General features: G+C 55.5%; 1 protein-coding gene across 2 annotated transcripts; it reads left to right on the top strand.

Moving 5' to 3' along the window:
- Window positions 1-453: 453 nt before the first annotated feature.
- On the top strand, window positions 454-5,220 carry LOC307198980 (uncharacterized protein). 2 transcript variants are annotated; one of them, XM_079946375.1, is made up of 3 exons: window positions 454-1,070; window positions 3,296-3,407; window positions 4,944-5,220. In XM_079946375.1, exons 1-3 carry the CDS (start codon window positions 576-578, stop codon window positions 5,093-5,095), a joined length of 759 nt encoding a protein of 252 aa, XP_079802501.1. In that variant the 5' UTR covers window positions 454-575; the 3' UTR covers window positions 5,096-5,220. The 2 variants fall into 2 exon arrangements, with proteins under 2 accessions (XP_079802501.1, XP_079802502.1); XM_079946376.1 differs by lacking the exon at window positions 4,944-5,220 and having other exon boundaries at window positions 3,296-3,448.
- The last annotated feature ends 7,794 nt before the right edge of the window (window positions 5,221-13,014 follow it).

Below are 13,014 nucleotides of genomic sequence, written 5' to 3'. Positions count from 1 at the left end.
CAGAAATCGCCCAAGCAGGCCCGCCTGGCCCGTCCGGCTGGCGCTCCTGCCCGCTCTTCTGCGGGGGAGTTTCTGTCTTTTCTTCCTGGGGCCTCTAAATTCTTTCTTCGCTTCTCAGGCCTAACAGTGTATTTTGATGCACAAACAGGAATTAGCCCCTTCCTTGGTCCTTAAGGGTCCACCACAGCCAGGGCCCAGATCTGGAGCTTTCCCTCACCCTGGGTGTCCATGCAGCCTGCAGGCCCTCTCTCTGCGCTTTCCGCTTTCCTAATCGGCTGGTCTCTCGGGGCTAATTCCTGGGAGCCCCAAAGATACGCAAGGCCAGGAGGTGGGCCTGGGACAGGAGAGTTAGTGGGAAGACACCTGAAGCATACAGGACAGATGGGGGTGCCTACCCCCACTGTGGGCCCAGGCAGGGATCTGGACTAAGGCATCAGGGTCTCCCCATCCCCAAGGCGTACCCATAGTTTGGGATCTGGGACCACCATCCCTTGTTCAGACCTCACAGCTCCCCCCGCCCCTTTTTCCCCAGTAGACTTTGTGTCCTCGGCCCCTTCGGCTGACCCGGGTTCCAGATGCCCTGTCCGGGCCGAGTGGTAAGGTGGGGCGCGGCGGCTGGGCGGGGACGCGGGGTGCGCGGGTGCGGCGCGGAGGGCGCGGCGCCTTTAAGGCCCGCGTCAGGCCGAGCGAGCGCAGGGGCCGGGCGGCGGGGCGGGGCCTCGGCGGGGCCGCCGCGCGGCTTCACCTGCAGTTCCGAACGCGCGGAACAGAGGCGCGGGCGGCTGAGAGGCCGGCGGACGCACCCGCCCGAGGGAGCCCGCCGCCGGCCGGACTTGGCCTCGCTCCCGGAGCCGGGCGGCAGTCGCGGCGGCGCAGCCTGGCTGCAGGAGCTGGGCCCGCTTGAGCGGCGGCGGCCGCGATCGGAGCGGCGCTATCGGGGCGGCGGCGGGGAACGGGCTCCGGGCGCCAGGCATCGGGCGGGCGCCGGGGCGCGGCGCGGCGCGGCGGGGAAGATGACCGTGGGCTCCGGCGTGCTCCTCGTGCTGCTCTCGCTCTCCGGCGCGCTCCGGGTAAGTTGCGCCTCGCGTCCGGGCCGCTCGGCAGCCCAGGCAGCGCGGGGCCGCCCCCGGAGCCGGCGGGGCGCGCACTCGCCCGGCGGGGCTTTCCCGGGCTTCCCCGGCCCGCGCCGGGCGTCCCCGGCGCGCGCACCGCTGCATCCAGCCGGCTCCCGCGCTCCGCGGAGCCGCCTGCGGTCGGCAGGAGCGAGGAGCCGCCGGGTCAGCGGGGAGCGGCGGTGCGTTGCGGAGTGCGGGACGCGGGGAGCTCTGCCCGAAGCGGACCCGCCGAGCATCCCTCAGCCACCCCAGGTCCGCGGCCGCTGCCCCGGAGCTTGGCTCTCTCGCGCTGGGGCAGGCTGCCCGCTGGCGGAGCCGGCGAGCCCTCCGTCGCCCTCTCGCCGCGCTCCTCCGGAGTTGGCGAGCCCAGCCCGGGCCAGGGCTGAGAACGAGGGGAGCTGGCGGCGGCCGGCCGGAAATCAGGGTGTTGGGGACACCGGCTCTGGCCGCCCCTGCTGGGGGCCGGTGCTCCCGGCGCGGCGCCGCATCCGTCCTCGTTCTCTGGGTGCTGGCAGGGACCGCCGCTGCTGGTGGGCGGCGGATGTGGACCGAGGGGCATTCTCGCTGCGGACTTCCCGCGGCGCCTGCTGCAGCCAGTGTTCGGCGGGGCCCTCGCGGCTCGGAGCGGGGCCGGAGAGCCAGGCGCCAGGCAGGAGCCTGGTGAGGTGCACCGGGGAGCACGGTCCGGGCACCCGCCTTCTTCCTGCGGAGCCCCGCGAGCTCTGTCCCCAGCCCTGCGCTGCGCCTGCAGGGTGCAGGTCCCGAGGGCAGCGTGCAGGCTGCGCCGGGGGGCGCCCCTGGGGTAAGGCAGCGGGGCCGCGAGAGTTGCAGGAACCCCCTCTCGTGGCCGATCGGCCTCGCTGCTCCTCCAGGGCCTCGCTGTTGTAACCTCGTAAATAAACCAGTGCCCGCGGCCGGAGGCCCGCCACTGAGGCTCCGGGCGCTTCGGTGCGCTCGACCCACGCCCGGGCAGGTGGAAACTTTCCTGGGCGAGTTAGGTATCCCCGGGCTTCGGTCGTATTTGGAGCTTCGTTCTCGAGGCACGGAGCCGCGGTGCGGAGCTTTACCCGAGGAGTGACCCTGCGCCCTGCCCTGCCTCCCCTTGGTGATTTTTGATGGGGGCGCCGCGCCCAGGCCGGCGTCGGGGTCCCGGGAGCTGCGGACTGGGGCAGCCTCCGGTGCCGAGAACGGGCGGGCGTCGGCGCGCAAGCCAGGAGGAGGCGGGGAGGTGCGTTCCGCTTGGTGGCCCCGCGAAGGCGCGACTGCGGGGCTCGGGCTGCGCCCCTGCTCCTGCGCTCGCTGCGGAGCCGGGAGCTGTGGCGCTCCTTCTTCTGACGCGGGGCTGGCTTCCCGTCGCACATGCAGCCTCTCCCTCCGTTCCCCATCCCTACGCAGCTGACCTAGCTGCCACTCCCCGCAGCCTGGGAGGGGCTCTTCGCCCACCTCCGCACTTCCCTGCCCTCCCAGCGATCAGGGTTCTAGACCTCACACTGGGCAGGATAGCCCAGGGTGCGCCGGGGGACAGGACAGGAGGACACCCACCTTCTTTGGTCAGTTAGGGAAGCTCTGGCCTGGTTAGGCTGGAGATGAGGGCTCCAAAAGTGGACAAGCGTCCAAGAAGTGGAGGGGTAGGACTGGAGGGTGGGCGGAAGCCTCGGCCGCCTCCCTGCAGCCTCCCCGAGAGCCAAGCTCCGAGGTGGAGCTGAGTCTTGGAGAATCTCCTTTCCTGCCCTGCCCCTCTCCTTCCTCCTGGCCACCACAGGGAGGAGAAGGCCTGCTGGCCCACCTCGGCCCAAGCCTGAGCACTGGGGTGGGAGGGTGACACGGCCCGGGCAAGAGCCTGCTCCCTTGGCCGCCCCTCCTCTGTGTCTGCATTTGCTAACTCCTGGCTCTGCTGCTGGACAGTCCTCAGACCTTCCCTTATGCCACGTGTGGGTGAGGCCCTGACAGGCCCTCAGCCTCGCCATCCGCCGGCCCTCCCTCCCTGCTGCATGCCCCCTGTCCCCGGCCAACGTGGAGACCACAGGGGCAGACCCCAGATTATGTCTGGGAGGAGGCTCTGGTGGACCAAGGCTTGTCATAGCTGGAGACCTTGCATGCAGGAGGCCCGACTAAACGTGGGTTGGATGCAATTTCTGTGAACCTGTGTTTTTTCTGACCTCTCTTGTTTTTGTTCTCAGGCCCACAATGGAGATCTTACAGCCAGGGAGACCTGCAAAGCTGGATTCTCTGAAGAAGATTACACGGCATTAATCTCCCAAAATATTCTGGAAGGAGAGAAGGTCCTCAAAGGTAAGGCAGACATGTAAATGAAATGGCATACCATGCTCTGGATTAGGGAAACATTACCACCCACAGAAAAAGAGGCTCGGCTGGCTTTGAGCCAGGCTCTTTGCAAAAAAAAAAAAAAAAAATGGTGGAGAGGTCAGTGGAGGTGCAGCTCGGTAGACCTAAAAGGCCTTTTGCAGCACAGGTGACTGATTCAGAATCCCTGTCATTTTTGAGTGAGGTGAATCATTTCCTGGGCAACAAACTGGAATTCGGATGTAGCGTCACCCAAATAAGGTGCAGAGAGAGAGACCTTCTTACCAAGTATTTTTGTGTATGAAATTCTGGATTCTCAAATTATCCCTGCTTTGAAATGCATGATAAAGCAGACGATGTTGTTGGGGACGCAGTAAATAAGCCCACAGACGTTCTGTTCGCAAATGTGCCATGAGTTTTCATTACTGTCCCACTGACAGCACGGAAACACACGTGCAGGAGGGAGCTGCCGATTAGCTTTATTGTAACCGCAGGACGATATCCACATTTGTGATGGGGAAGTCAGAGGCAGCTTCAGAACTCAAATGACAATAGATCATTCTGCATATCGACCTGTTTCCCTCTCAAGACAAACTAACTAACCTTTATTTGCATGGGAGGGGAAATAAATCAGTTCTTTCTTCCTTGAGGTTTCAAATTGGCACCACAGACACCTCGGCGCATGCCTTCCCTCCCCGCATCGGCTTCCCAGAAGCGGCTGCGTTTAGCCGATTCCAAAGTGATGGAGGGAACAAACTTTAGTGGAAGCATCAAAGCTAAGTTTCAATATTCAGGGCAAAATCATGCTCAGGCTGCTGACTTCCTGCCCAGTTTTCTGTTTTAGGGAATACGGCGTCCCCGCCACGAGCACTGACAGCAGATCCTTCGTGTGCGGGGGAACGCTCACAGAGTTGGTTGATTCTTCACATCCTGTCTGTGGAGACAGCTCGTTGACCTACTGTGTGTGCCTGGTTATGTTAATCAGGATCTTACTTTGCACCGAGTCCAGCTTTTCTAACTTATTTGTTGTCATCTGAGTTGACTATTAATATAGGGGTGTGATACTATTGACTCTTTCATTGATTATCAAAAAACAAAAAACAGCAACAAAAAACCCCAACCTCTTGGCAGTCGGCCTGGAAGCGGGCTGGGTAGCTGTGGGAGGGAGCATCTATGGTAAGAGTTTTCAAGAGATGCTTTGTTAATTGCACAGTGTGTGTCATTTTAGACCGCCTTTCAGGATCTGTGGGTTTATGAGAATCCCTGTGTGTGCACAGAGAAGGCCCGGAAGACTCTCTCACTCTCAGTGCAAATCAGGGGCGGCTAACTGCGGTCCTGCTGTTTGTGTGTCCTGAGGCTGGCATCCTTGCCACCTCCCCAAGATGCAGCTAAACTTAAGATCTTGGCATATCAATTTTACTCAGAAATTTAAGAAAAAGTACCTCTATTTTTGTAACAGCAGATGCTACCTACTATGGAAGAGAATGACAGATGATTCTCTTACTTTTCTTAATAAAATGTAAGATTTCCAGCTAGCATCTCCTCTCTCTCCTGGTGGACCGTGCGGGTCCAGGCTGACCTGCCCTCTGCTCCTAGCCCATGTGATGGGGAAGCCTTGGTCGCTGGCTGGATGCTGGCCTGCCCCATATGCCCCAGGAGTCCATCATCGTACGTGAACTTGGACCAGCTCACGGACTGTGTGGATGCAAGACTCATATTCTCTGCACTTACTTGTACCCGCGATGAGGCCCAACCCAAACCTGGTTGAGGGGGAAATCACAGAGTATCTCCCTCACCTGCGTGTGCCACTCCCTCTGTGTTCTCAGGGACAGAGAGGTTTTATCTTAGAAATAATTTTACACATATGGAGGCAAAAGCTACCACTGCATACACTCAAGCCATGGCAGATAAAAACCTCTGTTTATGTAGAAAACTTTGCAAACGACAGGGCCACAGTGAAGATGCATGTGTCGAAAATAAATAAGTGGCCCAATATTTCTGTTATCCTGGTAGGAATCAAGTTAAATAGGTAATGACTACTTACAATTGAGTTATGCCAGCGGAGAGAGCTTAACCTTAATTTGACAAGCAAAGCTTCACAGAGTCCCCGTTTTATTCTAAATGCGCCGTAAGCCGTTAATGACTGCTTTGCGGTTCCTTCTCTTTGCCGGAGTAAGCTCACCGGCAGCCCCAAACATCCAGGCTCCAGAAGGAGAGATTTGTTACACAGTAATTAACTTGTTGATGATAAATGGATGGAAGAAATGTTGTGGCATTTTGTTTTATGTCTAAATGAAAAAGCATTTGCATTCAAAAAATTTCACGCTAATTAGGCTTAAAACCGTTTTCCCCAGTAGGGTAGCAGATACTATGGTATTGGGATCCTTTTGAATGGCGGGCAGAACCGCTACGTACGCCGTCTGGAGTGTTTGTTTAGCTGATCTGTAGTTCCTAGATCCCCTCCGCGTTGCGTTTCCCGTCTGTGCTCCTCCTGGCGAGCACTCGAATGTAACTGCACACGCTGTTACCCCGTGGTTTGTTTCCAGGATCATTCACTGATGGCCACGATCACTGGTGCATGGTAATATCTAAAACAGGATGGTGGAGCCCTTTTCCTTACGTGACAACCGCGCGTTCTCTGCACCATAGTTTAGCATTGGGTAGTGGCTAAGCTGGTGTCTTTTTCTCTGCTTCGTTAATAATTAACGGTCAGCCCGGCCCGAGGCTGCAGCTGATGCGCTGACCTGCATCGCTCTCTCATGGCGGGCAGAGTTCTGCGAAAACCCAGACCAGCTTCAAGGTAAAACCCCACAAGGATGGGAGATTGAGGGGCGGCTTTGTGGGAAACCAGCACGGATGGCTCGTATCTGTCCTCGCTCCTGGAGAAGAGGGTGATGTGTGTGAAAATGTTGTCTGCCAGGGCAGGGGAAGTGGGGTCTGGACATTGCCCCACGAGTTCAGAGAATACAGAAAGAGGTGCTTTGTTTCTGATGACTTCATTTACTGAGACTGCCTCAGAAAAGCCTTCCCTCTCCCATATCCCAGTGAGTTTATGACCATCTTGTGCCCTTGACCACACTTTGCTTTCTCATTGGAGAATTTATATTATCTGGTCAATCATCTTTCTTACTTAAACTGTAAGGTTCATGAGGGCAGCAGCCCCGTCACTCTGGTTTAACATTTAGAATGTTCTGGGCCAACAGGATAAAACCCAATTAACAGAATCTTAAATGAATGGGGTTTAATTTTTCTCACATAACCGTGAAGAGATAGGTAGTCAAGGACTGATCAGGTCAGTGGCACCATGTCATGCCTAATCTTTATTCTTATCGTTCTACCATCTTTAGTTTGTCAGTGTATTGCCTGATCATTGTAAACTGGCTGCTGTGGCTCCAGGCATTGCATTTGAGTTCACAGCAAGCTAGAAAAAGGAGGGAGTAGTAGCACCATCTTCATCTCTTCCCTGTATCAGAAAAACAAACACTTTCTCAGAACCCTTGCTGAAGTTCTCACTGGCAAGGACTAGGTCACATTCCACTCCCAGTGGAAAGAGGTGGGGAGGCTGGGAAGCAGAGAATTGCACAGTCTGACATAGACCTGTTATGATCCATCACCTGGTAGATGAGTAAATTGCTACTTGGAGCAGAGTTGGGCGTCTTAGGAAGGAAGACGGGAGGAATGGGTACCGAGGAGACAAGCATCAGTGTCTGCCACATAAAGGTTTCCCCAGCTTCCAGCGCCCTACCCAAAGCAGAGTAACAGGCAATGCCTTGTAGAACGAATGACTCATTTGTGTATCAAGTCACACAGAGGGAGGGATGGTTGAGGAGAGACCAAATGCATGCGGGGGTCTGGAATCGGCATCTAAGAAATCGCCACAATGTAATGACTGTGGCCAGAAGTACCGCTATCTTGTCTTTACAAGTATGTTGAAAATAGCCTCTTTACCCTCCTCTGTGAAGACAGGTAACACTCTTGCCAGGGTGGAAGGTGTCGCTAGATGCATGGACCAGACGCTGAGCGAGTCTGACTGCACACCTATCACCCAGTGTCATGCCTGCCTTGTGGGGCCGTGGGTGTGCAACCAGTGTTGTCAAGTGAAGTCATGAATGAGCCGGAAAATGTTGACACTGTGGTGTTTCTGAGTCCCCTCCGTCAACTCACAGATAAGCGGGAGCTGCTCGGAATGTTCAAATAAATGGCACACACGACAAAGCCACCCTGTGTGCTGTGAATCACTGGACACTTCAGGTTGCCTGTCCAGTATCCATTCTGTCCCTTTTCCTTACTAACAGAACCTCTTCCTTACTAATGAAACCTCTTCTGTCCTGATGCGGTTGGCTCACACTGAGCCCTGTTTAATATACTCACACCTCTGGTAGACTTTTACACCAAGGTGGCAATATGGCCCTTTTCTGGTCAATGGGATCTGACTAGGTTTTTCTGTTAGATGAGACTTGTGGGAAAGCTGTTTTTTTCATGGTAAAGAGTAACAGACTCAGCTGGCCATGCCTTCTTCCTTTTGCCCTTACCTTTTTCTCCTGCCTGGAATACGGATGTGATGTCTGGGGCAGAGCAGCCATCTTGTGACTGTGAGGATGGTGGAGTGGGAACTGGATCTCAGGTGGCATCCTTGAAAAACTGCAGACCTTTCACTGTCCCCTGAGAGATGAGAAAAATAAGGATAAAACACCACAGTCGAGTTTCTTGTGACGTGCAGCTAAATGCAATCCCTGCCTTTGGGAAAGCAAGAGCTGTGCGTGCTAGCAAGTGCTTGTCTTTCCCTCTGGAAGCTCAGAGCATGTTTCATGCTCTGCCCTGAGCCTCTATCCATCCTTTGTTTCTTGGGCCTTGGCCTTACTCTTGCTCTAGCGTCCTTCTGCTCCTTTGTAAATTAGTATCCACGTCCAGCACACTGGATCGCAGAGAGCATGTCTGAGCACTCGGTACATATTTGGTGAACAGACGAAATGAATAGTCACCACTTCAGACTTTCTCTTTGGCCAGGATATGACTGAATCATTACATATATTAAGTCAGGGCTGTCTATCTCATCCACCCATCCCAGAATGTGAACTCTCTGCTGGCTGTCTTAGCCACCCTCTTCCAGGAAGCCAGGAGATTATGCACTGGGAATCTTGGTCTTAACAAAGACATGGAGTTGAGTGGAGGTGAAGCAGGACTGAGCCCCAGCGGGTGGCTTCCACTGGCTCTAAGCCAGGACTTTCCTTGCTCTTGAAGCCAAAGGAGGCTCCTTTGAGCACCCAGACCTCACTGCCTTCTATTGGTGGTACCTCAGGTGTCCCCTGAAAAGGAGCACCCGGAGCCCGTGGTAGTGGTGGAGACCATGGTACCCCTCTGGCTGTCTTTGGGGCCAGGCTTGCCTTTTCAGGGACCAGTGCTGTTTTGGGTTTCTCAGCAGCCTTTCCCTGCTATAATTTTGCCTGGTCACAGAGTTAAGAGGTTTAGAAAGAGTTTATATACTTAGAAAGTGGCTTCTATCAGATAAGAGGTAAGAACAGCACAGTGATAAAGCACGAAAAGCCTGCTTTATGCTCTGCCCACGCGCCAAAGCTCACGCCGATGGAGAGCCCTGATACCGTGTTTAAAACCAGAAGCAGGCCAAGGACCGCGGCCCCTGCCCTCGGCCACCGCACCGCGTGCGGGCCCGGCCCCTGCTTCTGTTGCTCCCCCTGCAGCCCGGAGGGAGGTGCTAGTGCCTGGCCTTCCTCACTGGGTCCCTAAGGCCACGGATCAGGAGCGCCCCCCAGCACCCTCTACCCCCTGTGCCCTCTCTAGTCAACTGTCATGAAATAAAAATCCTCATCTCAGAGGCACACACACCAGTTAGACGTGAGGATGACGGACTCGTCCACGCTGCAGTTTGAAGATTAAGATTTTTGCATTTCAGAAATATGTATTTTAATGGAGTCTTGGGATGAGGGAATGTGAAACTTTATATACTTATAACATTGCGTCCCAGCTGGGTCTGTGCCAGCCTCGGCGCACGTCCCGTGTAATCCTCCCAAAAGCCTTTCTGGGGAGGTAAAATTATTCCCATTGTTTGGATCAGAAACTGAAGATTGAGGAGGTTGAGAGATTGGCCTAAATGCATGCAGTTTGCTGTTTTCCCTCATGTTCAGACCCACGCTCTTAGCTTGTTTACATCTCCCCTGTAATGTGAACGGAGATGGTTTCCAGAGCACTTGAGCAGACAAGAGACACCCCAGATGTTCAGGGGCCCCGTCATAAAACCGGCAATTATCAGGCATCCAGACGTGCTCATTGTTTCTCACCTTGAACGTTTGGAACAAACAGAGGCCCCGTTTTTCCAGAAGTGCTTGACTGCAGTTGCTGATGTGGAAGGGCCCATCTGAAGTGGCTCCAAACTTGGTGGACACCTTGGGTTGGCAAAACTGGCCTTGGTTTTAGAAGAGCAGGATTTTGCGATGCCAGCAGGAATGTGCGATTCCGGGCATGTGGCAGACAGTCCCAGAACCACACTCTCACTCAGCTCTCAGACTCTGCCCACGTTGGGGACACAGCAGAGAAAGCCTACAGGAGCCAGCCGTCCTGGCACACACTTGATGGGGGCAGGGCTGAGGCTCGGGACAGCGTCATAAACCACTCCTGCTGCGGCTCAGAGCCTGGGGGACCTCGATGAGGCTCCCGAGAAGAGCTGACAAGCCTGGTCTGAAGGAGGCCGCCCACCTGACCAGGCCGGGCTTCCTGGCACCACCTCTGTGGTATGCGGGGGCTGTGTGGGAGAGAGGGCCCTCCGTCTGCAGGTGGTCCTTTCTGCCTGGTTCTGGGGTCCTCAGTGTTTGCAGGGGCCCCCGATTCTAGGTCCTTCCCTCCTTCCTTCCTTGTGTCCTTCTTTCTTTTTCCTTGGAGCATGGTTAGGTGGATGCCAGAACTAAGCACAAACTGAGAGCGAGTGAGGAAGCCAGCACTCATTTTTTCAAAGAATGTTCCTGTTATTCTGACTTTGAAGAAGCAATTCTTACTCCGATGGGGCTTCCCTGGTGGTGCAGTGGTTAGGAATCCACCTGCCAATGCAGGGGACATGGGTTCGAGCCCTGGTCCGGGAAGATCCCACATGCCGCAGAGCAACTAAGCCCGTGCGCCACAACTACTGAAGCCCGCGCTCTAGAGCCCGTGAGCCACAACTACTGAGTCCGCGTGCCTAGAGCCCATGCTCTGCAACAAGAGATGCCGCTGCAATGAGAAGCCCGCGCACCGCAACGAAGAGTAGCCCGCGCTCGATGCAACTAGAGAAAAGCCCGCGCACAGCAACGAAGACCCAGTGCAGCCAAAGATAAATAAAATAAATAACATTTATTAAAAAACAATTCTTACTCCCAGTGAATTCCACTATACAAAATGCTGTAAGCTGCGTGACTGTCTTTCCGTCAAGGGTGGAAAGTGTGCTCTTGTAAAACCTCATGGCACTTGTTTTGCTTGTAATCTTCAGAGAGGGCTGTGCTATGTTGTAAGATGGGCTGGTAAAAGCGCTCCCTTTTTGCTTAAAAACTAAGAATTTTGGTGACTTTTTGCCCAGGCTCTAGGCTGCCCTCTCCTGGTGGCCTCTGGTACTGTCTCAGCCACCTCTCCCCACCTCCACTCCTTTTTAAACAAAAGAGAACAAAACTGAACAAAACCCTACTTAATTATCTTGGACTAGTGTATGCGACCAAAGGCCCTTTCCCTTCCAGCCTGCATCAGGGGCACGTGGTGTTTTTTGAGGACTTATTATATGCTAATATGTACTCACATTGAATGCCTTCAAGACACCTGTGGGCTCAGGGCAGTCAGAGGCCACGCCCCCAGACCACCTGGTCTGTATGGGCTGTAGGACTTTCCGCTCCCACACTGCCTTTTCCAGGGAGGAATTTGCTTAGATTGAGGACTGTATGCGTTTCTTAGTGTGGTACAAGTGACCCATAAATGTAGCAGCTTAAAAGACACCGATCTTATCAGCTTGTTCTTCTGGACATCAGACTCCATCCAACATGGGTCCCCCTGGGCTGCAGGCTGGATCCTTCTGGAAGCTCCCGGGAGAATCCGTTTCCTGCCTTTGCAGCTTCTCGAGGCCCCACTGCTGTCCTTTTCTCGTGGCCCCTTCCTCTACCTTCACACCAGCACTGGTGCAGCTCCCCACGGTCACATCACCTTCCCTGACTGCCTCTTCTGCTCATAAGGACCTCGTGAGGACCCTGGGCCCCCCACCCCCGATAGTCCAGCATCACCTCCCATCTCAGGTCCTGGACTTGAGCACATCTGCAGAGGCCCTTTTGCCACGAAGGTGACGTACTCGCAGGTTCGGGGATTCGGACATGGGTGTCCTTGGGGCCTCCCGCAGGCCGCCGCCTGCTGAGGACCTGCTGTGTCTCGGGTGTTGTGCTGTGTTCTTCACTCGGCTCCTGTGGACCCTCAGCGATTCATGCGGGCACCCCCACTTCACGGAGAGGAAAGTGAGGCCCAGGGCGATTCAGTAACCCAGTGGGAGACGGGTTAGGGAGACCGGTTTGCATCCAAAGCTGCAGGCCTGAGCCCTGCCCCCCATGGCCCTCAACCCACCCTGCCTCACTCTAGGAGCTCCCGCCTACGGTGTCTCTAGTTAGGACTCTGGTTGGCAGCTTCCTCGTGGGTCCTGAGACGGGGATTTGCCACTCTGGAGACTCTGAAGGGTGACGGGGGCCACAAAACCCGTCCGAAGCAGCTTCCAATCCAGCTGCTTTAGCTGCGCCTTGTTTAGCTTCATTGTGTTTTCTTGCCTCGTGTGGAGATTTAGGAAGGCTTAAGGTAAGCCTTCAGCGACAGATAAATATCTGCAGGGCAGGGGAGTGCCACCCCCTGCCTGTCAGGTGGGAGGATGGGCCTCCTGGAGGTGGGAGCTTACCTGCCCAGGGAGAGGCCCCGGGAGAAGCTGCAGGCCTTCCTGGCCTGGAACAGGTGTGCTTTCCATTTAGAATACAGTTTAATTCAGTTCCAGCCCCGGGGTTGGGGTGCAGACCCCGTGTCTGTCCAAGGAGGGGGCCTCGCTCTCCTTATCCTTGAGCCAGGTACAGAGAACGGCTCGCCTTCTGGACCGGCCCCCTTTGGGAGTGCGCACCCTTGCGTGTGCGTCTGACTTGGAGAAATGTTAGAGTTTCGTTTTGCTTGGTTTTTGCTGCCCAAATGTGTTTGAACACCTTCAATGTTGATCTGCCTGGAAAGCCGAGAGGGACCCTAAGCTTCTTCCCGTCCCAGTCTTCTGCGTCCAGCGGGGCAGGGGAGGAGTGAGGGTGGGGAGTTCTCCTGGGAGAGGAGCTGAATGGGGGCGGCCCTCCCTTCTCTAGGCCTTGGTTTCCTTATCTGCAGAGGGGCAGGATGTCCAAGTGTGGTCCAGGAACTGCCTGCCTGGGGGACACTGTTAAACCCGGCAGGCCCCTGGGTCCCCTCCCACACCAACTGTAGCGGGTTGGATGGTGTCGACTTTAAAAAAATGCAGTGTGAGAGTCGTGAGTTAAGTTTTACTGGGGGCAAAATGAGGACTATAGCCTGGGAGACAGCATCTCAGAGAGCTCTGAGAAATCGCTCCAAAGAAGTAGGG

The sequence above is a fragment of the Stenella coeruleoalba genome, assembly GCF_951394435.1.
Source record: "Stenella coeruleoalba genome assembly, chromosome: 15".
Taxonomy (NCBI): Eukaryota; Metazoa; Chordata; class Mammalia; order Artiodactyla; family Delphinidae; genus Stenella; species Stenella coeruleoalba.
This window is presented reverse-complemented; position numbering and strand designations above follow the sequence as displayed.

Bases quoted from the DNA above. Each gene is read 5' to 3' on its own strand.
- LOC307198980 (XM_079946375.1), top strand. From the start codon at position 576: ATGCCCTGTCCGGGCCGAGTGGTAAGGTGGGGCGCGGCGGCTGGGCGG. The intron at 1,071-3,295 runs GTAAGTTGCGCC...TTTTGTTCTCAG, and splicing joins CGCTCTCCGGCGCGCTCCGG to GCCCACAATGGAGATCTTAC. The intron at 3,408-4,943 runs GTAAGGCAGACA...ATAAAATGTAAG, and splicing joins AGGAGAGAAGGTCCTCAAAG to ATTTCCAGCTAGCATCTCCT.